This window comes from Schistocerca gregaria, chromosome 5, assembly GCF_023897955.1.
Source record: "Schistocerca gregaria isolate iqSchGreg1 chromosome 5, iqSchGreg1.2, whole genome shotgun sequence".
NCBI classification, from domain to species: Eukaryota; Metazoa; Arthropoda; class Insecta; order Orthoptera; family Acrididae; genus Schistocerca; species Schistocerca gregaria.
Window position 1 is genome coordinate 76,480,064 of NC_064924.1, and position 26,501 is coordinate 76,506,564.

The following is a 26,501-nucleotide window of genomic DNA, read 5'->3' on the forward strand; positions in this document are numbered from 1 at the left end:
TAACGACATTCCTCTCAACAGCGAGTAGTTCGTCATGAGTAATGTTCGCACATGCATTGACAATGCATTGTTGTCAGGCTTTGTCGGTGGATCACGATAACAAATATCTTTCAGCTTTACCCACAGAAAGAAATCCGGGAACGTCAGATTCGGTGAACGTGCGAGGCATGGTATGGTGCTTTGACGACCAATTCACGTGTCTTGATATATGCTATTCGATACCGCTTCAACCGCACGCGAGCTATGTGCCGTCCATCCATCATATTAGAAGTACATCACCATTCTGTCATGCAGTGAAACATCTTGTAGTAACATCGGTAGAACATTACGTAGGAAATCAGCATACAATGCACCATTTACATTGCCATCGATAAAAGGGGGGCCAATTACCTTTCCTCCCATAATGCCGCACCATACATTAACCCGCCAAGGTCGCTGATGTTCCACTTGTCGCAGCCATCGTGGATTTTCCGTTACCCAATAGTGCATATTATGTCGGTTTACGTTACTGCTGTTGGTGAATGACGCTTCGTCGCTAAATAGAACGCGTGCTCAAAATCTGTCATCGTCCCGTAATTTCTCTTGTGTCCAGTGGCAGAACTGTACACGACGTTCAAAGTCGTCGCCATGCAATTCTTGTTGCATAGACCGACGTTTTAGAGATTTCCGATTCTAGCGCAGTCTGTCTGCTACTGATGTGCGGATTAGCCACGACAGCAGCTAAAACACCTACTTGGGCATCACCATTTGTTGCAGGTCGTGGTTGACATGTGACCGAACACTTCCTGTTTCCTTAAATAACGTAACTATGCGGCGAACGGTCCGGACACTTGGATGGTGTCGTCCAGGATACCGAGCAGCATACATAGCACACGCCCGTTGGTCATTTTGATCACAATAGCCATACATCAACACGATATCGACCTTTTCCGCAATTGGTAAACGGTCCGTTTTAACGCGGGTAATGTATCACGAAGCAAATACCGGCCGCATTGGCGGAATGTTTCGTGATACCTCGCACTTTACGTTTGTAACTATTACAGCGCCATGTATCAGAAAGCGAAAGAAGTGGTCCAGCATTCACATTTCTTTACGTACTACACGTATTTCGTGCAATGCACTCTGACGGACGAGAGGACTCTGTAACTGAGTGTGCCTTCCGCCTGCTGCCCAGGTACCGGCTGCGCGCCAGAGAGCTGTCGTGGCAGTTCCGCGACCGGCCGCGGACGCCGCTGGAGGAGGCGGTGTACTGGACGGAGTACGTGATGCGGCACCGCGGCGCGCCGCACATGCGGCCTGCCTCGCTGCGGCTCAGCTGGTACCAGTACCTGCTGCTCGACGTGCTCGCCTTCATCGCCTGCACCTTCTGCCTCACCACCACGCTCACCTGGATCCTCCTCAAAAACTGCCTGTGCACTCAAAGTCAGAGGAAGCGCAAGAGGTCGCGGATCGATAGGCGGTTCAGAGCCACCTGAGTGACCGCGTACTGGGCCGACACCGTCCCCCAAAGTGTTGCCCGACCTGTGACGTGCTGTTTGTATACCTGGCTGAATACTAGCTCGTAGTGGGAATCTCTTAGTCCTTGGCTTCTGGAGACATTTTTCATTGGTGAATATCTAGAAACTGCCATTAATGAATTAGTAGGTAATCGAGAGCTTCTGTAAAGTTTGGAAGGTAGGAGACGGATACTGGCAGAAGTAAAGCTGTGAGTACCGGGCGTGAATCGTGCTTCGGTAGCTCAGATGGTAGAGCGCTTGCCCGTGAAAGGCAAAGGTCCCGAGTTCGAGTCTCGGTCGGGCACACAGTTTTAATCTGCCAGGAAGTTTCACATCAGCGCACACTCCGCTGCAGAGTGAAAATCTCATTCTGGAAACATCCCCCAGGCTGCGGCTAAGCTATGTCTCCGCAATATCCTTTCTTTCAGGAGTGCAGGTTCTGCAAGGTTCGCAGGAGAGCTTCTGTAAAGTTTGGAAGGTAGGAGACGGATACTGGCAGAAGTAAAGCTGTGAGTACCGGGCATGAGTCGTGCTTCGGTAGCTCAGATGGTAGAGCGCTTGCCCGCGGAAGGCAAAGGTCCCGAGTTCGAGTCTCGGTCGGACACACAGTTTTAATCTGCCAGGAAGTTTCATAGTAGGTAATTGCTTACCTCCGTTATAGAGCATTTTCCTACAAGTTCCACTATACAAGTTGACTGATTACTCAGGAAAATACATCGCGCGTAGAGATACACACACACACACGCAGTTATAAGAGCAAAATTGTTTTTGTCGTGTTACTGTGCCAAAAAATGGCAAAGTAGTTGAATTTCTTGACATGGAGAAAGGTGAAGGGACCTTTTGAATGTTTTCGTGTGCCTGTGAAAGCTAGAAGGAAACATCGACAAGACTGCACTACTTGCGCGCGCTGTAGCTGTCTTTGAAGGCGGCTCTTCGTGTTTACAGCTGAAACGTCCCGTGACCTGCCACTGCCTACACACACTGCAGTATCGGAAACGTGTGGCTCACATTTCATTATACGACTGCTTTTCCTCAGGGTTAAAATAAATTATTTCCAGATCTTGCCAGCGCTAGCTGATACATAGCAGGACTTTGATGTATGAACAGATACATCTATCTGAAAGGAACGTATTCAGATTATGGGAGTCTACAGCTGTTAAGTGTCTGTCTTGTGTTAACAGCAAGTCCAGAATGAGAGGCACAACAACGGAACTTGGCGCCTATTTTTTTTTAACTGGCTTTCGATACGTTCCCTTACAGCCATACCAACAGTGGAGTCATTTACAATGATACAAACGTTAAGATAAGACAACACTCAGTCCCCGAGCAGAGACAATCTCCGTTTCTTGTCATCTCGTGCATATCGACATGTGGTCACGGACTACTTTTCCTTATTTATGACTCACACTCCAGAGAATCTACACGTCAAGGCAGGCTTTTCCAATAACTTAAGTTGCCACAGACGTCTACAGTTATCTTCTTTCACTCCACCGCCAACATTTGTAGCTGTTTTTATCTGGCTATCAGATGGTGCTGTAATGCGTGAGAAAAATACTTAGCTACTTTTACATCACAGCCCAGGTTTCGTCATTCAAACCACTTGCTTATCATCTACTTTTCACGTAGTAAAAATAAAACGATGAATTACACTAACGCCTTATACTTCAATTAATTTCTACAATGAGGAAAAGCCAAATCACACGCACGAGATGGCGTGTAGGAAGCGTTGGTAGCTTCGTGTAGAATCTGGGCCTACCGAAAGTGGCGCTCAACACTGTTCACGTTCCAGTTATTAGCGTCGCATTGGTATGATGCCAACTCGTGACGCTCGACATTAAGCAGTAAAGATTTCAGCGTTCTGGTGTAGCACGTTGGTTCGCTCTGTGATGAAGTGTACGTTACTTATCGTTGTTTACACTCTATAAATGGTTATTAATGTTCAAAATTCCGACTTCGTCGTGATTTGGAGTCATTAACTGTAAGTCTGGGCAAGTCAGTCCAGACGTCGGAGTAGTACTAAAATCACTGAGCACTGCAAATAACAAACCGCCAACCATTGGCCTGTATCATTATGACATCATACAGATTCAAATTTGGTAGCGAACGGTGCACTCTGAAATCTGTTATGTTCGTACATGTCCGCCGAAGCACAACTTCCTGTATCGAGAGAACGCCCGTGGTCCACGATCGCCTCGTGTTTTTATTACTGCAGTCGGCTGCACACTTTCTGTTTCGTATTCCTTGCCTTACGTTTTGCAGTTCTCCCTTGGAAATCAACTGTAAAATCATATCTAGGCCAACAATAATTACACACTACACGCACGGTTGTCAACTGAAGCAACTTGAGCATTTTCTTCAGTGAATGGTGGCGCGTATACGTCATCACCTATCGAAAGCAAATCTGTCAGTTTTGTTAGTCGATGACGGGGACGTATTGTAACTGACGGAATCACTGCTTCGCAAACATTATGAAAACCGAATTACGGTGAACAAAGTTGAAAGTTGAATGAGAATTCAGAGAGGGAAAATAACGGAATCGATGCTGCCAAACGTGCCTCCTCCTCCAGGCACGCTCAGCTCTCCTCCAAAGTCCATGTCCACATTAGTAACAATCTCCATAAATATCACTTAAGTAGAAGATGGATGCTCTCAGTGTTGAACAGCCTAGATTCCAGTGTTTTTTTTTTTTTTTTTTTTTTGCTGTTAAATAATCTAAGTGATTGTTATTGTATAGTATTTATTTAATTAGACTGTAAGGTAATAAAATACATTTCTCTTAATATTTGCGTCGGTGTAGACCGATGTATGTTTTACTTCATTAAATATAAAATTTCACTAATTACTGTTTCCACACAGATTTCCCATATCGCAAAGGTTTTCGCGATGGAAAGGTATCATTGTTGCCTCCGTATCTTATGTTCTACAGTTCGCAACAGCTATAGTTCATTTCTATTCTCATTTATTAACTAAATTTGTGGTTAACCTCAAAGATAAATAGCGCTGTCAGTAGAAAGTATATGTTGAGACATCAGTTCCAGTAGTACTTGTGATTCAGGTCCGTAACTCAGATTCTTGTAACAATCCTCAGTTCATGCAGCTGTTGAAACAGTGGTTTCAAACAAACAATGAAGCTGAGATTCATCATCATCCTGGGCAGGGCTTTAAACCAAAAGCCCCACTCCCACATTACCACCAAGCAGTACTGAACCCATATCCGAAGATGCAGGCCTTGAACGATGCACAAAAAGATGCCCACAAAAGATCGCAGAGTTTTGTTCGTAACTCAGACATGAACCCACGTATGCGTAAGCCAAATACTTACGTTTTAAGAAGCAGTATTATAAATAACCCAGTAGCTTGTGGCACATAAGAAAGTAAAAATTGATACAACAAGAAAACGGCGGACACATAAGATATTCCGATGTTACATACACCACGCTACAATTTTTCCTATGAATAATGGAAAGCGAGCGTATCCGTCAGTAGTCATGTAGATGTAGATGTAGATGTCACCGTAAAACTTCCAAGTTAAAGTTCAGTTGCTGTGTCTGTGTTTTGTTTCAAATAAATATGCTTTGGAAAAGCATTCTGCCTTGAGCAAGAAGAGATTTTTTTGCTTTTTTCACGGACACGTGTTTCACTATCATCAGTGGGTTAATTTTTCAGTCAAGCGACAAATAAATGCTTGATGCTACAATAACACTTTGATTGTGGTCAATTCATTCGTAACATGTCAACAAAATAAATACCTTAATAGCACATTCTGGTGTCCATGTACCTGCCTCTCCTCTGCATCCGCAGCTCGTGGTCTCGTGATCGCTTCCCGAGCACGGGGTCCCGGGTTCGATTCCTGGCGGGGTCTGGGATTTTCACCGGCCTCTAGATGACTGTTTGTGCTGTCCTCATCATTTCATCACCATTCATGAAACTGTCGAGTTTGGGCTAAGTAAAGGTTGGGAATTTGTACTGGCGCTGATAACAGCGCAGTTGAGCGCCTCACAAACATCATCACCACATCTCACCTGCAGTACGGCTGATCTTTCGATACGGTTTGTAGTGCAGCTGCTGTATGTGATATTGACGTATATATTTTATTAAAATGTTGTGACTATAACGAACAGAAATCCGGTACTATATGTATTGTCATGCTTATCGTGAATTGCTTTTTCGCCCCCGACTCGTACATTCATACATTGTTTTCTCCTTCCATTACGATGCTGAACACACATTTTGCATTTCTGCAGTGTGACTCTTGTGCCATTGAGCCTATTTTTGAGCTTCTTTTGCGAGGAATTCACCAGGAAAAGATCAAGTTCTCACGAGCGGGCGAATGCAGCATAGTAGAGTATAACAAAGAGTGTTTGTTACACCGAAGTAAGTCTCGTGTCGACCTCCTTCAATCATGACAGGATAACATTGAAGCTCTTTGGAACAGTATCTGATCTTGATCGGCATTCACGAAATACTTTGCAGACGAAGCCTAAACAACGCAAAACAGTTATAGACAGCCTTTCTGATACGAGGACGGCCGGTTTGGCCGAGCTTTTCTAGGCGCTTCAGTCTGGATCCGCGCGACCGCTGCGGTCGGAGGTTCGAATCCTGCCTCGGGCATGGATGTGTGTGATGTCCTTAGGTTAGTTAGGTTTAAGTAGTTCTAAGATTTAGGGCACTGATGACCTCAGACGTTAACTCTCATAGTGCTCAGAGCCATTTCCACCACTTTCTGATACGAGCCATTTAACGTGAGTTAGGCCTCAACAAAAATGTAAAATGTTTCTAACGAAAAGGATCACATCAAATTTCCATTTTATTGCAAAAGTGTTTCTTTTAACAGTCACGCTAATAAACTATTCAACCAATTTCCAAGCTATTTTTGTAACAAAAGTGAATAGTAAAGTGCAACGCCGCATCTGAACAGCGCCGCCACTAGCTGTGTTATGTAAAAAAGCTAAAAGACAACTCTCGTACAACGTTCATCAACTCTGAAGTAATTGTGCATTTTCAACTTTTCGCGCCGTAATGAATACTCAATTAAATTTCGCGCATGCAGCCGCGCAAATAAATTTGTATCAATTTCCTCATATAATAAATCAGTGAGCAGGGAAAGATAAATGGAAACCCATGAAGCTGCTGGCAGCGATCAGAACCAAACCAAAAAGTCCGTGATTGCTTCTTAAATGAACGCACTTGCTGATAACGACAAAAGTGGTTGCATATGCGGCTATAATGCCGAGTGAATCTTTCACACGTAGAACGGACATTTATACCGGTGGCTGTGCAGCGTCGGTGAGCACAGAAATGAAATTTAGAATCGAAGATGATCTAATACACTGTCAAAAGCGACGAAGAAGCTGTAGAAAGAAATTAGAGGGTGAAAGCAATCGATTGTAGCATACGCCTCTGCCACCGAGAAAGATCTCTCTCTCTCTCTCTCTCTCTCTCTCTCTCTCTCTCTCCCTCTCTCTCCCTCTCTCTCTCTCTCTCCCTCGATCCCTCTCACACGCACATACACAGTTTTATTCTATGAAGTGCAAAAGATTACGTATTTTTGAAAACTTGGTTCTAAATCTAATGGAATCGCCATTTAGTACCAGTTCATGAGAAGTGTTTTAGGAATCAAACATTCAGATACGATGGTTCATAATATCAGCTATGGATCTGTTTACTGCTCCAATTTGCGTACATGTGCGTACATGTGCGTCACCACTTTCTTAGCACTTGCCAAAGAAATCTCTCAGATACTCATAAAATTATCTCGTTAGATGATAGTTTTAATCAGCATACTAAATGCGAATATTGTGTAATTGTTAATGGCGATGTGCTTCACATGCAAAGCTTTTCCTGGGGTAGCAGGAGAAAACATTGACCATGTTAGCAGTTCTGATTGCCCACACTCATAACGCTACATTTTGGAATTAGTACACACTTCGCTTGTCACACTAATGTATGGAGAAACATCACGTGGCCGCTACAACACAGAGAGGTCTTATCAACCGTTTGGGATATCCTCGTGATATCTACCCTCCGGTCGACTCTCGTTAACTGATGAGAACGCTGCGCGTGTTTTCGAAAAGCAGCAACTTCGTTAAAGGTCTCTTCCCATACATGAGTGGCGTGACCCACGAACGCTTACGCGTCAGTGCATGAGAAGTCATTAGAATGCCTATACAGCTGACAGCCCTAGCGCTACAGTAACAAATGGCCCACTGAACAGTCACATGAATTCCTTTTGGCAATAGCAACAAATCTCCTGAGTTGGTGTACGTACGGGGTGGGGGGGGGGGGGGGGGGGAGGAGCGTTACTAAAACTGACTGTTAGCTATACTTGAACAGTTTACAAAAATAATATACGTGATGTACAGACAATGATCAGTTCTTACTGATTATTGACCTTCACTTGGATGCAACCGCAGTTCTCTACATTCACTAGACTTCATATATAGGTAATCCAGCTTTTACTGTCAACAACAAACATTCAGGAATGTACGCAGCTGATTCGTTTCCGCAAAGATGCCACCAATCTGCATTACCAAACAAAAAGGAAAATTTGTTATTTGTTATTCTCAGCATGAAAATATTACTTGTCAATACAATGTTTCAAAAATTTAGAAATTCTGAATGTTGTATGTTTATTTTCTTCATGTCAAAGTTTCTAACGTTATTACGTTCTGCAGCGTAGTTATTCGAAAATGTATAAGGGGTCTGGAAACTATCAAAAACTACGATCTGAAAAACAGACAGAGGATTTAACTTATGCCAGTTTAGAAAATGTTAATGCAAATATCGTACTGGGTCATTCTTCTTTTCTTCTACATCTACATCTACATCTACATCTAGATGCATACTTTATCCTCACGGTCTCTTCGCAAGATATACGTAAAGGGGGGGGGGGGGGGCAATATACTGATGGCTCCTCTGTGAAGGTCTGTTCTCGAAACTTTAACAAAAGCCCACCGAGCTACTGAGCGTCTCTCCTGCAGAGTCTTCCACTGGAGTTTATCTATCATCTCCATAACGCATTCGCGATTACTAAATGATCCTGTAACGAAGCGCGCTGCTCTCCGTTAGATCTTCTCTATCTCTTCTATCAACACTATCTGGTACGGGTCCCACACTGCTGAGCAGTATTCAAGCAGTGGGCGAACAAGCTTACTATAACCTACTTCCCTTGTTTTCGGATTGCATTTCCTTAGGATTCTTCCAGTGAATCTCAGTCTGGCATCTGCTTTACCGACGATCAACTATATATGATCATTCCATTTTAAATCACTCCTAATGCGTACTTCCAGATAATTTATGGAACTAACTGCTTCCATTTGCTGATCTGCTATTTTGTAGCTAAATGATAAGGGATCTATCTTTCTATGTATTCGCAGCACATTACACTTGTCTACATTGAGATTCAATTGCCATTCCCTGTACCATGCGTCAATTCCCTGCAGATCCTCCTGCATTTCAGTACAATTTTCCACTGTTACAACCTCTCGATACACCACAGCATCATCTGCAAAAAGCCTTAGTGAACTTCCGATGTCATCCACAACGTCATTTATGTATATTGTGAATAGCAACGGTCCTCTGACACTCCCCTGCAGCATACCTGAAATCACTCTTACTTCGGAAGACACCTCTCCACTGGGAATGACATGCTGCGTTATGTTATCTAGCAACTCTTCCATCCAATCACACAATTGTTCTGATAGTCCATATGGTCTTACTTTGTTCATCAAACGACTGTGGGGAAATGTATTGAACGCCTTGTGGAAGTCAAGAAACACGGCACCCACCTGTGAACTCGTGTCTATGGCCCTCTGAGTCTCGTGGACGAATAGCGCGAGCTGGTTTCACACGACCGTCTTTTTCGCAACCCATGCTGATTCCTACAGAGGAGATTTCTAGTCTCCAGAAAAGACATTATACTCGAACATAATACGTGTTCCAAAGTTCTACAACTGATCGATGTTAGAGATATAGGTCTATAGTTCTCCACATCTGTTCGACGTCCCTTCTTGAAAACGGGGATGACCTGTGTCCTTTTCCAATCCTTTGGAACGCCTTTTCCAATCCTTTCGAACGCTACGCTCTTCTAGAGACCTACGGTACACCGCTGCACGAAGGGGGGCAAGTTCCTTCGCGTACTCTGTGTAACATCAGGTCCAGCGGCCTTTCCTGTTTTGAGCGATTTTAATTGTTCCTCTATCCCTCTGTCGTCTATTTCGGCATCTACCATTTTGTCATCTGTGCGACAATGTAGAGAAGGAACTACAGTGCAGTCTTCTTCTGTGAAACAGCTTTAGAAAAAGACATTTAGTATTTCGGCCTTTAGTCTGTCATCCTCTGTTTCAGTACCATTTTGGTCACAGAGTGTCTGGACATTTTGTTTTGATCCACCTACCGCTTTGACATAGGACCAAAATTTCTTGGAATTTTCTGCCAAGTCAGTACATAGAACTTTACTTTCGAATTCATTGAACGCCTCTCGCATAGCCCTCCTCACACTACATTTCGCTTCGCGTAATTTTTGTTTTTCTGCAAGGCTTTGGCTATGTTTATGTTTGCTGTGAAGTTCCCTTTACTTCTGCAGCAGTTTTCTAACTCTGTTGTTGTATCACGGTGGCTCTTTTCCATCTCTTACGATCTTGCTTGGCACATACTCATCTAACGCATATTGTACGATGGTTTTGAACTTTGTCCACTGATCCTCAACACTATCTGTACTTGAGACAAAACTTTTGTGTTGAGCCGTCAGGTACTCTGTAATCTGCTTTTTGTCACTTTTGCTAAACAGAAAAATCTTCCTACCTCTTTAAATATTTCTGCGTTAACTGTTTCAAATAGTTCGGGTCTGTTTGTCACCAGGTCTAATATGTTATTGCCACGAGTCGGTTCTCTGTTTAACTGCTCAAGGTAGTTTTCAGATAAAGCACGCAAAAAAAGAAAGAAAAAACACGATGACGTGTAGACAAAGATATTTTTAAGTGCTATTATGGTTAGCACCTAACCATGCGAATTACATTAAAATCAGTGTTTCCTTGCGCCAGCTACAATGTAACGTGTTGTTTAGGAAGGGACATGATGATGTAAAGTAACTGCTGGGACTTTGAGCCAGTTTTGTGCCTGTTAGAAGCTTCGTCTTGTTACTGACTATACTGTTATCGAGATGAAGTGACATTCAACTGATTGCTTGTACAAAAGTAACTTTTAATTTCGTTGCGAAATACTAAACCGAAAATTTTTTGGTACAAAGTATTCTTTCTCAAAATATTCGGTTTTAAAATTTAAACACTTCTGCATGTGTTATGACAAATTATGGAAACACTTATTCCACTGTGATGTTAGTACGAAACATGGCTCTGGGAAGATTCAACGCTTTTTTGAGGATATGAAAATCTTTTCCCACGCATTTTTCTCCTTAACATAACAAAACAAAAAGAATTTGTTAGGAGATAAATCCGGCGAAATCGGGCAAGGAGGCTTCGAATGTTTTTCCTCGTCAAATAATGAAGTAAGTGACCTACTGCGTGAAAGCTGATATTGTCGTGACAAACAATGAGCAAACGACGAAGTGCTTCGATTTGCCGACGTCCATGTGTTTAGTACGTTCGGCTTCTCTTAACCCTTAGCCACCGCTTGCCGAAATTATTACACTGTCATCTGTCGATCTGCAGAGCTCGATGAAGGTACCGCGGCCGTTCCTGAGCTCGTGAAACGGCCGAATCCATAGTTGTTTCCAGATCTCTCCCACACAACGGCCTCCCGGAAGCTTGGATTACAGAAGTACAGCACTACTCCCAGCCGGGAGTGTTGGTCATGTTTTAACGCAAACTGTAAAAAATCATCCAACTTGAATTTTCCCTTGAGATTTCTATTTTTGGGCAATATTGTTTCTTTAAATTTGTATTTTAACCAAGCTATTACGACAATTTTTCAGATGCAATTTTTTTTAACAGTAACAAACAGGAAATTTAAAACGAGCTTTAACGTAACGTCTTACATGGGTATGTAAACGTTGACCTTTGCAAAAAAGAAAAATCCTAACTTTTTTCAGTATGAACTCTCGATTATTATTCAATATTTAGAAACGGCGTGTCTTAGAAATCCTCTCTGCAAGAAGTGACAGACTAGCACCAGATACTACAGAGAACTGATCATTAACACACTTGCGGTAGCGAGAGACAACCCACACAGATAAGATTGTAGCTGGATGAAAGCAGTTCCATGTTATCACCAAACAACTGGGAAGGAACTAAAGGTGCCAAGATACAGGGTGATTCAAGAGGAATCTAACATGATTTGTGAGGTAATTCTGCAGGTGAGAAAAAAGTCCTATGAACGTGTGTTCGATTTTCTATCGTTAGGTAACTGGAGCAGGCTGAAGACGACACAAATCCTTGAATGAATAAGGCAAATGTGAATACTACTGCCCGAAATGCTGTTCCTTCTTGTGTGGTTTTAGGGCGCACAACTACAATGGCCATTAGCGCCCGGACTAAGTTAGGAATGCACCGCGAGGCACAAGGTTAAAACAGCTACTAAAAGGGACAACACTATAAAAGACGTAGTAACAGGCATAGGATTAAAAAAAAGAAACAGCATAATCAAATGTCCTTAGACAGGTTTGTCAAGTTGATAAAACGAAGAACGCGAGCAGCTGCTCCTAGGTCATCCGCTAAAATGGCATCCAGAGTACATGGCAGGCCAAGATCAAGAAGCAGTGTAGTAAAATCCGGACAGGACGTTAAAATGTGGCGGACCGTCAGCAATTGCCCACATGGGCAGAACGTCAGCAGATGGCGATGACTGAGCCGGCAGTGTCCAATTCGTAACCGGGCCAAAACGACTTCCTGCCGCCGAGAAGCGCGTGAGTAGGACGTCCAAGCCGCGGGAAGAGGTTTCAAGGCCCGAAGCTTGTTGTCCGTAAGTGCAGCCCAATCGGCATGCCACAGCGATAAAATGCTCTGACAAATGACCCTGCTACAATCTGATGAAGGGACACAACAAGAAACTGTCCGAGGCTGGAGAACCGCAGTCTTGGACGCGGCATCTGCAGCTTCGTTCCCAGGGTTACCGACATGGCCAGGAACCCACATAAAGCTAAAAGGAAAACCGTCGTCCACCAGCTGCTGAAGAGAGCGTTGGATCCGGTGCACGAAAGGGTGAACCAGATACGGATCACTGAGGCTCTGGATGGCGCTCAGGGAATCGGAGCAGATGACATAAGCAGAATGCCGGTGGCGGCAGATGTAAAGAACAGCCTGGTAGAGGGCAAAGAGCTCAGCTGTGGAGACCGAACAATGGCTATGGAGCCGGTATTTGTAACTTTGTGCTCCGACAATAAAAGAACACCCGACCCCGTCATTGGTCTTAGAGCAATCTGTATATATGAAGGTCATATTAATGAACTTCGAACGAAGTTCGACAAAACGGGAGTGGTATACCGAACCTAGGGTAACCTCCTTTGCGAGCGAGCTGTGGTCAAGGTGAACATGAACCTGAGCCTGGAGCCAATGTGTCGTGTGGCTGTCGCCCACTCTAAAGGTTGCAGGGAGTGGAAAATCAAGGTGTTGAAGGAGGCGACGAAAGCGAACTCCAGGGGGTAGCAGGGCACAGACATACAACCCGTATTGACGGTCGAGAGAGTCGTCAAAAAAGGAACGATGCGACGGGTGGTCAGGCATTGACAGTAGCCGACAGGCATAACGACAAAGCAGTATATCGCGCCGGTAGGTGAGTGGCAATTCACCGGCTTCAGCATGAAGACTCTCGACGGGACTAGTATAAAACGCTCCGATCGCAAGACGTAAACCACGATGTTGTATGGAGTTGAGGTGGCGTAAGATGGACGGCCGTGCAGAGGAGTATACGAAGCTCCCATAATCCACCTTGGAGTGGACGATCTGCCGATATAGGCGGCGTAGGACGGTTCGATCCGCTCCCCACGACATACCACTGAGAACAGGGGAGGACATTTAAAGAACGAACGGGCAGCCAAATATGACACATGTGGAGACCAGCTAACTTTCCTGTCAAATGTAAGACCTAAAATTTTTGTTGTCTCCACGAATGGGAGAGCAACGGGACCGAGTCGTAAGGACGGTGGGAGAAACTCTTTGTAGCGCCAGAAGTTAATACAGACCGTCTTCTCGGCAGAAAAACGGAAGCCATTGGCGACAGTCCAGGAGTAAAGACGGTTAAGAGAACGCTGAAGACAGCGCTCCAGGAAACATGTACGCTGCGCGCTGCAATAGATGGTAAAATCGTCCACGAAAAGGGAGCCTGACACATCAGCTGGGAGGCAATCCATTATTGGATTGATCGCTATGGCGAAGAGAGCGACGCTCAAAACTAAGCCCTGTGGCACCCCATTCTCCTGGCGAAAGGTGTCTGACAGGACAGAACCCACACGTACCCTGAACTGTCGATCCATTAAAAAGGAACGAATAAAAAGAGGGAGGCGACCGCGAAGGCCCCATGTATGCATGGTGCGGAGAATGCCCGCCCTCCAACAAGTGTCGTAAGCCTTCTCCAAATCAAAGAACACAGCCGCGGTCTGGCGCTTCCGCAAGAAGTTATTCATAATGAAGGTCGACAAGGTAACCAGATGGTCAACAGCAGAGCGGCGCCTACGAAATCCACATTGTACATTGGTAAGTAGGCGTCGAGATTCGAGCAGCCAAACCAACCGAGAGTTAACCATTCGCTCCATCACCTTACAGACACAGCTGGTAAGCGAGATGGGTCGATAACTGGAAGGCAAGTGCTTGTCCTTCCCCGGCTTAGGAATCGGTACAACAATAGACTCGCGCCAACATGCAGGAACATGTCCCTCAATCCAGATGCAATTGTAAGTACGAAGAAGAAAACATTTACCCGCAGGAGAAAGGTTCTTCAGCATCTGAATATGAATACAATGAGGCCCTGAAGCGGAGGACCGTGACCGGGCAAGTGCATTTTCGAGTTCCCGCACGGTGAATGGGGCATCATAACTTTCACGATTGGAGGAGTGGAAGGTAGGTGGCCTAGCCGCCTCTGCTTGTGTTCGGGGGAGGAAGGCAGGGGGGGTAATGAGCGGAGCTCGAAACCTCTGCGTAAAAGCGGCCGAAGGCATTGGAGACATCCTCAGGGGCCACAAGGACGAATTCGCGACCGTCAAGCCAGAAACTGGTGAGTGGACCTTAGTGCCAGATAGCCGGCGCAGGCTACCCCAGACAACAGTAGAAGGAGTAAAACTGTTGAAGGTGCTTGTGAATGCAGCCCAGCTGGCTTTCTTGCTTCCTTTAATAATACGACGACACTACGCACGTAATCGTTTATAATTGATACAATTCGCCACTATAGGGTGGCGTTTAAAGGTGCGTAAAGCACGTCGACGAGCACGTAAAGCGTCTCTACATGCTGCGGTCCACCAGGGGACCGGTACGCGACGTGGAGAAGAAGTAGTGTGAGGGATGGAAAACTCAGCAGCAGTGAGAATGACTTCCGTGAGGTGTGCTACCTGACTATCGCAGCTTGTGAAGGTTTGATCCTGAAAGGTCGCCCTGGAAGAGAAGAGCCCCCAGTCCGCTTTGGAGATGTTCCAACTAGTTGAGCACGGTGAGGGGGTATGATGCACGAGATGGATAACACACGGGAAGTGGTCGCTCGAATATGTATCAGAAAGTGAATACCACTGAAACCGGCGTGCAAGTTGGGTAGTACATATAGAGAGGTCTAAATGGGAATAGGTGTGAGACGTGTCCGAAAGAAAAGTATTGAGGCAGACAAGATTGAGCTGGTTGGAAAGGTCTGCTAACAGGGAGCCCCTCGGGCAGGATGCTGGAGAACCCCAAAGGGGATGGTGGGCAGTTAACAAAAATGGTGCAGGTAGCTGAGCAATAATTTGCATCATATCAGCCCTGATAACGGCAGACGACGATGGAGTGTAAACGGTATAAATGTAAAAAGTGAGGAGAGTAATTCGGACGGCAACTGATGCAATGTGATGGGATCATAGTAAATATCATCCCGGACCAGCAACATAACCCGTCCATGAGCCAGAATACCTGCCACAGGGAGTAGGTCAAAACGCTCAGAGGTGTAGTGTGCCAAGGCAATTTGATCGCATGGGCGTTGCTTCGTTTCCTGGAGGGCTACGACGAGAGGACGGTGCGAGCGCAGCAGCAATTTCAAGTCCTCTCGGTTGGAGCGAATGCTGCGAATATTCCAGTGAATAAGTGCCATCGTGAGAAGAAAAAGAAGATGAAAGAAGGGGTCACCTCGAAGGTCGCTGAGGGCCTGGCTTCGAGCGAGCACTGCCGCCACTATCAGTAGGCGGACTATCATCGTCCATTGGTTCAATAGGTTCATCGGCCATCTTGTTAAGATGGCCGGGAGGGGGAGCTTCCTCCGCCGGTGAACGGCCAGATGTTCGGCTACCAGCGGTGCGGCCAGGCGAAACGGATGATGGCCTGGGGCGGCAACCGCTGGGTGGCGCAGAAGAAGAAATGCGCCGTGGCGGAGAAGGAGAACTGTGCTTCCTATGAGCCTTCTTGGAACGTCGTTTAGTGGAAGTACTGGTCGATGGCTGGGAGTTCGAGGTACGTAGAAGGTCTGCACGAGACGGTTCCTTCTTAAAGGCCCGTGCATCTCACATCTGGGTCTTCATCTTGGCAGAAGCTGATGAAGGTGCTTGTGTCTGAGGCGTGACGGGAGGAAGAGGAGACGTCGACCGCGCGATCTTAGCACTGGCCGAACGGACGACTGTAGTGCTGAAGGTCAGATCACATGTCTGCGTCGCCACCTCCCTGGTAGTCGGAGGAGAGGCGAGGACAGTACTGTATTTCCCCGCTGGGAGCAGCGTGGGCTTCCTACTAGCAAATAGCTTGCCAGCAGCCGAGGTGGAGACTTTATCTTTGACCTGAAATTCTTGGATACACCGTTCTTCCTTGTAGATGGGACAGTCGCGGGAGGACTCCGCATGGTCACCCTGACAGTTCACATAACGAGGAGACGGAGGTGGACAGTCACCCTCATGGGCATCCCTGCCACAAGTGACACATTTAGCCGCATTGGAACAAGACTGGTGAGCGTGATGAAAACACTGACACTGGTAGCAGCGTGTAGGTACCGGGACATAGGGGCGAACAGAAATAACCTCGTAGCCCACTTCGATGCGCGACGGCAGCTGAACACTATCAAACGCCAAGAAAAGTGTCCGGGTTGGTACAAGGTCATTGTTCACCTTTTTCATGACCCTATGGACAGCCGTCACGCCCTGCTCAGCGAGGGAGGAATGAATCTCCTCGTCAGTCAATCCGTCGAGTGATCTAGTATATACCACATCACGAGACGAATTCAAAGTGCGGTGAGCCTCCACCCGGACAGGGACCGTGTGCAGGAGTGTGGCCCGAAGCAGTTTTTGTGCCTGAAAGGTGCTCTCAGTTTGTAGTAACAAGGTACCGTTACGCAACCTGGTACAAGACTTGACAGATCCGGCAATGGCATCTACGCCCTTCTGGATAACGAAAGGGTTGACAAAGGAAAAATCCTTTCCGTCCTCAGATCGACAAACTATGAGGAACTGTGGGGCAGGTGGTAGTACTTTTGTCATTGGTGGCTGGTCAAATTTCCGTTTGTGGGCAGAAGTCGAGAGAGAAGAAGAAGAAAAATCCATTGCAGAGGAATCCCCCATGATTTCCAGCGTCTCCGATGTCGTGCTCCTTCCTTGTGGGGACCCTCTCAGAGGGCACTGCCACCTTAGGTGATTGTTTACACCTCAGGTCACACCTGCCGAGAAACGGATAGAGAGACCAATCGGCATGGTCAGAAGGTATCAGCTCAGGCAATCACGCCTCCCTGGGCCTGGCCTTTACCAGGGGGTACGTGCGTGCCTACTTGTCTACCCAGGGCGGGGAATTACGCGTTACCCCGTCACCGGCTACGCGTGCGAACGCGTGGGTCGGCCTTCAGGCGCGCACAGGGAGGAAGGAAGAAGAGGAAAAAGAAGAGAGAGAGGGAGAGAGAGAACAGACTGTCTCAAACGCCGAGGCGGAGACCAGAGAAGGCAAGGGGAAGGCAAGGAGAGGAAGGCAAGGAAGAGAGTAAGACAGTGAGATGGAGAATAACAAAGAAAGGAAACAACCAAAGGAAGGAAGGAACGAGAAGAAGTGAAAAACCAAAATGACCGCAAATATAGGTCATGGAACCGTCCGTCTCCGGACGCAGGCGCTAACTACCCCCTTGAGGGGGAGAGACTCCTTTTAGTCGCCTAGTCGCCTCTTATGACAGGAAGGAATACCTCGGGCCTATTCTAACCCCCGGACCCGCATGGGGGGGGGGGGGGGCGAGGGGGGGGGGGAGTGCTGTGTGGGTGCTGTTGTGGGCAGAATAACGGTGGAACGCATGACTGATCCTGCAAGAGGCGTGGGGGTTCTACAACAGGTGGCAGTGACATCACACCGAGGCGACAGCTGCAAGTGTATCCAGTACACACACAATCGTGGTTTGGGACAGTGAACAGTCTTGAAGTCGTGTGCTTGTCGTGACTGAGTGTTGTTTAATTGAACAAGTCCATTGCGTCCGTGAATATCAACATGCCACATACGTTCACCCGTGCGGAATATGCACACACGGTGACTGCGTACGGGTCATGTAATGGCAGTGCCCCTGCGGCTGTGGCTGAATACCACCATTCCCCTGATCAACGAACCCATTGTGCCACGGTATTTCCTAGGATTTTTCAAACACTACATGAGTCTGGAGCACTAACCAATGTGCATATAACATCGAAAAGTGAGGCCATCCAGTCAGTTCAGGAGATGGATAACGTTTTTGCAATGGAGTCCTACAAAAAATACACAGTGCATTATCCGTCAGCTCGTTATTCCACAAACGCAAGTAAGTCGTACGTTGCATTCCATGTGCAGGTCGTGCAACGTTTATGACTTAGTAAGCAGACAACAAATTTGTGAATGGTTGGCTGTACACAGAGACGTTGTGCAATACATTATACTCACAGACGACACTAGATTTACTCGATGGTGTGATGAACATCCGCAATTCTCATTCATGTAGGATGGAGAACGCACATGACGCTAGGGAACCAAGATTCCTAGTTAGCTTCTCAGTGAACGCCTGGTGTGGTGTAACTGATGACCTGCCAAATCGTATGGCAGACGCAGCATACGCACGTATGTGACATTCCTCTTCAAAAATCCTGTACAGGGTGCACATAAAGTAAGGTAACACTTTCAATTATTTATTGCACAAAAACTAAACATTATACAAATGTCATACATATTGCATTTTGAAGGGAAACTCTGAAAGTTATGTTTTTTTTTTTTTTTTTTACAAACATTCGATATGCGAACCACAAGTGATACGGCGGACGTCAATACGGTAATCGAATTCTCGCCATACCCGTCCCATCATAGCATCGTCAACTGTGGCAGTCGCATCCCATAGTCTCTCCCGGAGCTCTGCAACATCACGTGGTAGAGGCAGTACATACACCAGATCCTTAATGTGTCCCGACAGAAATAAGTCACACGGAGTAGGATCTGGTGATGAGGGAGGCCATTTCATGAAACAGCTGTCCCTTCTGTAGCACGGCTCGCTCCGCACCTAAACTCGCGGTGTTTGCGACTACCGCTCACTACCGGTAAATTACCCAACTACGCTCTGGCGGTATACATGAGAAAAAACTTTCAGGGTTTCTCTTCAAAATGACCTTAGTATGATATCTGTGAAATGTTTGGTTCTTGTGCAACAAATAAGTGAAAGTGTTTCCGGACTTTATGTACACTCTGTATGTTATGCTCCTTGCTTTCGTCTCTTGAAGAGGCCAGAACAGTTTCATTTCACTGTTATTAAATACTATCGAGGTAATACCCAGTAAAGTTGGGAGAAGGGCGGCAAACTGCTGCCCCCTGAGAAAGAATAATCTCCGTTAAGTGTACTTACTTGCCCCGCCACAATAACGTATCGCTACGCCTGAACAAGGTACGTATTTTTCTGATCCACTTTAAACGGAAGAAAGAGACGAGAAAATCCTACCATTACCTATGTTTTAACAAAATGAAACGAAATGGGTATCGTAACGAAGAAACAGATTTCTGTAGTTGTTTACACAGCACAAGAATTAATAAACTACTGATACATGCAGGGTGTTCGGAAATACCCGTTGCAAACTTGTAGGACTTGTAAAGGGGAATGAGTACGCAATACTTGCCCGCCAGGCTAGCCGCGCGGTCTAACGCGACGCTTCCCGAGCGGGAAGGCGTGCCGGTCCCTGGCATGAATCCGCCCGGCAAATTAATATCGAGGTCAGGTGTGCCAGCCAGCCTGTGAATGGTTTTTAAGGCGGTTTTCCATCTACCTCGGCGAATACGGGATGGTTCCCCTCATTCTGCCTCAGTTACACTATGTCGGCGACTGCTACGCACAGGCTGACTCCAAGTACGCGTACACCATAATTACTCTACCACGCAAACATTTGGGGCTACACTCGTCTGATGTGGGAGAGGAGAGGGGGGGGGGAATCCACTGTGGGCCGAACCGCACAATAACCCTGGGTTCGGTGTAGGGCGGCGGTGAGGAGGGTGGACTGCTGTGGCCTGTTGTGGGGTTGTGAACCACTGAGGGCTTCGCCGGGGCGAAGCCTCTCCACCGTTTCTAGGTCCTCGGTGTAATATACAATACACAATACACACGTAATATTTTGAATAGGAATCCATGTCAGGAAACGTAACATTTCTGTGCTACAGTCGTTTGAGATCATGTATGCTAGGTAAGTATGCAATGGTGTAATCAGGGTGAGCTCATGTCATTTGACGTCTGTCCTATCCCTGTGACCTGGTTCGAGCATAAGTTTCCTTTAACGGAGATTTTGTAAATAATAACTGTTGTGATTCCAACTGCACAAAAAAGATCGAAGTAGCAGTTAGTAACGCTCATCGATACACATCAACTTAGCGTGAACTCAACCTTTGACATTAGTAGCCCCTTTTGGACTACGTGCCAGTTTAAAGCTGTAGCTTACATTATCTGCGCTTAAGATGGCAGCACAGTAACCGAAATCTGGATACGCAGTAACCATTATTTGCAACTGATTGCTGTACCCTTTAGTATTTAAAATAAATACAGTAGCTGGGCACATCTACCTAACTAGGACCCGAATTTTGTGAAATTGTATATTTTGTTAGTTTATATGTAGTTATAAGACAATCTAAAACGTCGACTAATTACACTGAAATCCCTCATTTCAAAGTTTTAAATTACATATTTTGAAGTATTAATCATATTTCAGACTTAACTACATAATTTTACATATTTTAATATTACTGCCGAATTATTATACATTTTCGTTAGTCCCATTCATTTTCCTTACATACCAAGGAAAACTTGTATTATTCTGTTTCTCATACTTTGGTCAATTCCATTACACCCAAAGCTAAATTGCGTAAGTTCGACATTGACAACAATGACTCGTTTTAAATGCTTCTCTTTCTTGTTCTCAAACTTTTCACACTGTAACAGTCAGTTACATTTAAGTTAACTATTGCTGCGTTTGCACTTCGTTGTCATCAAAGCTGAAAACATGGATTTCTATTGACAATGCTATTAACCACTGATGATATAATAATCCTCTGCCGAACTTGTAATAAACGTAAAAGATGTACGATGAAATCTCAAACTGAACAATAACCATGCTCCTTTCATTAGGAAAGGTTGTACGTGCACAGTTGCACAGCTGCATCTAAATCAATTTAGTGCAAATCTCTGGCGGTTCCTAAATTAATACGCTGATAATAGCAACGAAGAAAGTTTTCTTGAAATCTACAACGCCACAGTTCTACAAATTCAGTGAATTGCTTTCAAATGTTGAAGGAACAAGTGCTCATACATTAGGAAGGGATTCAATCAGCAAAGCACAATAGCACGGGGCCAAATCGTACCATCGCAGAAATTCAGAACATTAGCGGTCCGAAACAGATAGGAGGTGCCCTACAAGGTACAATTAAATTTTATGTTCAATGAAACGCATTGCAGAGCAGATGTGAAACTACAAAAATTAATGCGAGCACAATATAGAAATTAAAAAGGGACACTGATGACAACTTGTTTTACCAATATCCATGACCCAGGGAAACCGCAGTAATGTTAGGCTACGCTGATTAAATTGACTGTACTGATTCTGAACATAAATTAACACGTTTTACTACTAAAGTCTACAAGCACAGAGGAAACACACATAATGAGGTTTTGTTCACAGTATCATGACTATGTCTGCTCCGATAATAACTGCCTTTATTTGTCGAGAGTAGTCGTGGTGCCTCTCGTAGACTTTACTACAAACTAAACCAAAATTTTAGCTATCTGTTGTGTTAAATGAAATTGTACGTTAAAGCAATTGAAACTAATCCACAATTATTTTCTTTGCAGTCGTATCGAAAAAAGTAGAAATAAAACTCATCTTCCACTTCATTTTAGAATGTATATAACATTTCTTGGGTTTGTTGTCTCTTTTGTTTTGTTTGGGTGCTAAATATGGTGAAAACAAACATCGCAACAGCTGGTCGCAATTTCCTTCCGATATGAAAAGCTGCAGTGCCAAAATGTTATAGCGACAAATAACTGCTGCATAGCTTTGTGCGATTTGTTTCCTTTGAAATTGTTCCGTTCAGAGGCAAGAGTCCAAATATCCCTTCGTGCTTCTACAATGGAAAAAAATGTCACCAATATTCACAGTGCGTAAAATTAAGTTAGGATATTCATAACATGAACAGAAAGAACGAAAGACCATGCAATTAATATTTTGTAACTTTCCTCATACACTTCTACGTAGATAAACTATGGAATGAGCCATATTCAAACGTTTTAGTATTTACTTACATAGACGATCATCTCTATCTGCATGATAACGATATCAATCCTAAACGCCAATCTTATAATTCGTGAACTAGGTCTCTGGCTAAATATTTATACACTCCTGGAAATTGAAATAAGAACACCGTGAATTCATTGTCCCAGGAAGGGGAAACTTTATTGACACATTCCTGGGGGCAGATACATCACATGATCACACTGACAGAACCACAGGCACAAAGACAGAGGCAACAGAGCATGCACAATGTCGGCACTAGTACAGTGTATATCCACCTTTCGCAGCAAAGCAGGCTGCTATTCTCCCATGGAGACGATCGTAGAGGTGCTGGATGTAGTCCTGTGGAACGGCTTGCCATGCCATTTCCACCTGGCACCTCAGTTGGACCAGCGTTCGTGCTGGACGTGCAGACCGCGTGAGACGACGCTTCATCCAGTCCCAAACATGCTCAATGGGGGACAGATCCGGAGATCTTGCTGGCCATGGTAGTTGACTGACACCTTCTAGAGCACGTTGGGTGGCACGGGATACATGCGGACGTGCATTGTCCTGTTGGAACAGCAAGTTCCCTTGCCGGTCTAGGAATGGTAGAACGATGGGTTCGATGACGGTTTGGATGTACCATGCACTATTCAGTGTCCCCTCGACGATCACCAGAGGTGTACGGCCAGTGTAGGAGATCGCTCCCCACAACATGATGCCGGGTGTTGGCCCTGTGTGCCTCGGTCGTATGCAGTCCTGATTGTGGCGCTCACCTGCACGGCGCCAAACACGCATACGACCATCATTGGCACCAAGGCAGAAGCGACTCTCATCGCTGAAGACGACACGTCTCCATTCGTCCCTCCATTCACGCCTGTCGCGACACCACTGGAGGCGGGCTGCACGATGTTGGGGCGTGAGCGGAAGACGGCCTAACGGTGTGCGGGACCGTAGCCCAGCTTCATGGAGACGGTTGCGAATGGTCCTCGCCGATACCCCAGGAGCAACAGTGTCCCTAATTTGCTGGGAAATGGCGGTGCGGTCCCCTACGGCACTGCGTAGGATCCTACGGTCTTGGCGTGCATCCGTACGTCGCTGCGGTCCGGTCCCAGGTCGACGGGCACGTGCACCTTCCGCCGACCACTGGCGACAACATCGATGTACTGTGGAGACCTCACGCCCCACGTGTTGAGCAATTCGGCGGTACGTCCACCCGTCCTCCCGCATGCCCACTATACGCCCTCGCTCAAAGTCCGTCAACTGCACATACGATTCACGTCCACGCTGTCGCGGCATGCTACCAGTGTTAAAGACTGCGATGGAGCTCCGTATGCCACGGCAAACTGGCTGACACTGACGGCGGCGGTGCACAAATGCTGCGCAGCTAGCGCCATTCGACGGCCAACACCGCGGTTCCTGGTGTGTCCCCTGTGCCGTGCGTGTGATCATTGCTTGTACAGCCCTCTCGCAGTGTCCGGAGCAAGTATGGTGAGTCTGACACACCGGTGTCAATGTGTTCTTTTTTCCATTTCCGGGAGTGTATTTTTAGGACTATCTTATGTGTGGAGCGAAATAAAAATATGTGTGTAAATTCCTAAGGGACCATACTGCAGAGGTCATCGGTCGCTATACTTACACGATACATAAACTAACTTAAACTAACTTATGCTAAGAACAACGCGCACACCCATGCTGGAGGGAGGACTCGAACCTCCGGCGGGAGGGGGAGCGAAGTATTACTGCCTTTCACATTTATTTTGGATACAATCAAACAGTACACCATTTTAATGAAAAAACCTGTACTGAAAACATTATAGTAAAAGTAAGTTAATTCTGTAAATTTCTGCAGACAGAATTCATCTGTGAGCTGATCGAGATGTCACTGTTAACTTACTGACGGCATGTGCTGTCTATATCACCTACGGTCAAGGAACTGTAGTAGGTCAAAACAAAAACATGAAAACTACTGACTGGCCAGAGTTTGTTCTATCATAACATTTACCACTGAATTTAATTTAAAACTGTATTACGTACGTTCACGGCCCTGGACGAGGTAAATATTGGTCAGAATTTAGTATGTTCGAATTATATATAGTAGTACATTACCGAAAGTGGACGTCAGAATAATTGTTCAGCTCGTCGCCGCAACGCACTTTCTTAACGGACAAACAAACTCGGGGAGCTACTACTTTTCATATTTATATTTGGACATACTGCAGTTCTTAGACAGAGATCGGACATGCCGTCATTAAGTTAAAAGTGACATCTCAGTCAACTGAACGGGTACTTTCCGTCTGAAGGAAACTTATGGAATAAATGTATTTTGTTACAATATTTTCAGTTAAGGTTCTTTATCACGGTGATGAAAGATTTGGTTGTATCGAAAAAAAAATCTGTGAAAGGATGTAATATTTCCCTCCACAGATAAATTTGTTTCAAAATACATAAAATTTAGCTAGTGATCTAGTGTATGAATTATATAACCGAAGCTAAAGGGTGCTATCATTAGTGTGTACATGGGAATGGTCGTCTACGTGTATAAATGAATGCCCTTTTGATGTGGTTCATTACATAGTGTGTCTACGTAAAAGTACGTGAGGAAATTTACAAAGTAGTAATTGCACGGCCTTTCGTTTTTTCTTTTCAAGTTACGAACTTCGTAAGTTAATTTTAAAGAATGTGAATATTGGTAACACTTTTTTTTCACTGTAGAGGTTCGAAGGAATACTCACTGAAGCGCCAAAGACAATGGTATGGGCAAGCGTATTCAAATAGAGACATGTAAATAAGCAGAATACGGCGCTGCGGTCGGCAACGCCTGTATAAGACAACAAGTGTCTGCCGCATTCGTTATACCGGCTACTGCTGCTACTACGGCAGGTTATAAAGATTTAAGTGAGATAGAACGGGTTCTTATAGTCAGCGAACGAGCATTGGGACACCTCCGAGGTAGCGATGAAGTGGGGATTTTTCCGTACGACCATTTAAAGAGTAGTCCGAGAATATCACGAATCCAGTAAAAGATCAAATCTCCGACAGCACTGAGGCCGGAAAACATCTTGCAAGAGCGAGACCAACGACGACAGATGAGAATCGTTTTGCGTGACAGAAGTGCAACCCTTACGCAAATTTCTGCAGATTTCAATTCTGGGATATCAACAAGTGTCAGTGTGCGAACCATTCAACGAAACATCATCGATATGGGTTTCGGAGACGAAGGCCCACTCGTGTATCCTTGATGACGGTACGACATAAAGCTTTACGCCTCGCCTGGGCCCGTCAACGCCAACATTGGACAGTTGATGTCTGGAAACATGTTGCTTGGTCGGATGAGTATCGTTTCAATTTGTCTCGAGCGAATGGACAAAATTAGAACTACTTAGACCCAACTAACCTAAGGACATCACACACATCCATGCCCGAGGCAGCATTCGAACGTGCGACCGTAGCGGTCTTGCGGTTCCAGACTGTAGCGCCTAGAACCTGCTTGACAGCAGGACTGTTCAAGATGGTGGAGGCTCTGTATTGGTGTTGGGTGTGTGCAGTTGGAGTGATATGGGACTCCTGACTGGTCCAGATACAACTCCGACAGGTGACACGTACGTTAGCATCCTGTCTGACCACCTGCATCTATTCATGTACATTGGGCATTCCGACGGATTTGGGCAATTCCAGCAGAACAAGCGACACATCACACGTCCAGAATTGCTAGAGTGGCTCCAGGAACAGTCTTCTGAGTTTAAACACTTCCGTTGGCCACCAAACTCCCAAGCCATGAACATTATTGTGCATATCTGGGATGCGCTGCAACGTGCTGTTAAGCGGAGATCTCCGCCCCTTCGTACACTTACGGATTCATGGACAGCCCTCCAGGATTTATGGTGTCAGTGCCCTCCAGGACTACTTCAGACATTAGTCGAATCGATGCCACGACGTGTTGCGGCAGTTCTGCATGCTCGTAGAGACCCTTCATGATGTTAGGCAGGTATACCAATTTCTTAGGCTCTTCAAAATATCTTTCTGGTGATTTCCACAGCTAACTAAAACTGCAGCAAAGAATGAAACAGGTCGGACTATTAGCGAAGGCGAATGTCAGAAAAAGAGTAAAGTTGGTGGAAAAGCGAGGTCAAAAAACAACTTACTCCAAAGAAAACTTGTTT

At 45.5% G+C, this 26,501-nt stretch overlaps 2 protein-coding genes across 3 annotated transcripts in view; one reads left to right on the top strand and one right to left on the bottom strand.

Annotated features, from left to right (window-relative positions):
* Positions 1 to 4,276, top strand: part of LOC126272928 (UDP-glucosyltransferase 2-like) — a 57,734-nt gene extending 53,458 nt beyond the window's left edge. For both annotated transcript variants that reach the window (XM_049976222.1, XM_049976223.1), the window contains exon 7: positions 1,175 to 4,276. In XM_049976222.1, coding sequence (XP_049832179.1) covers positions 1,175 to 1,475 — 301 coding nt within the window. In that variant the 3' untranslated portion in view covers positions 1,476 to 4,276. The remainder of the gene's footprint in view (positions 1 to 1,174) is intronic.
* LOC126272930 (lachesin-like) overlaps positions 1 to 26,501 on the bottom strand; it is a 2,822,604-nt gene that overhangs the window by 862,584 nt on the left and 1,933,519 nt on the right. The window lies entirely within an intron of this gene.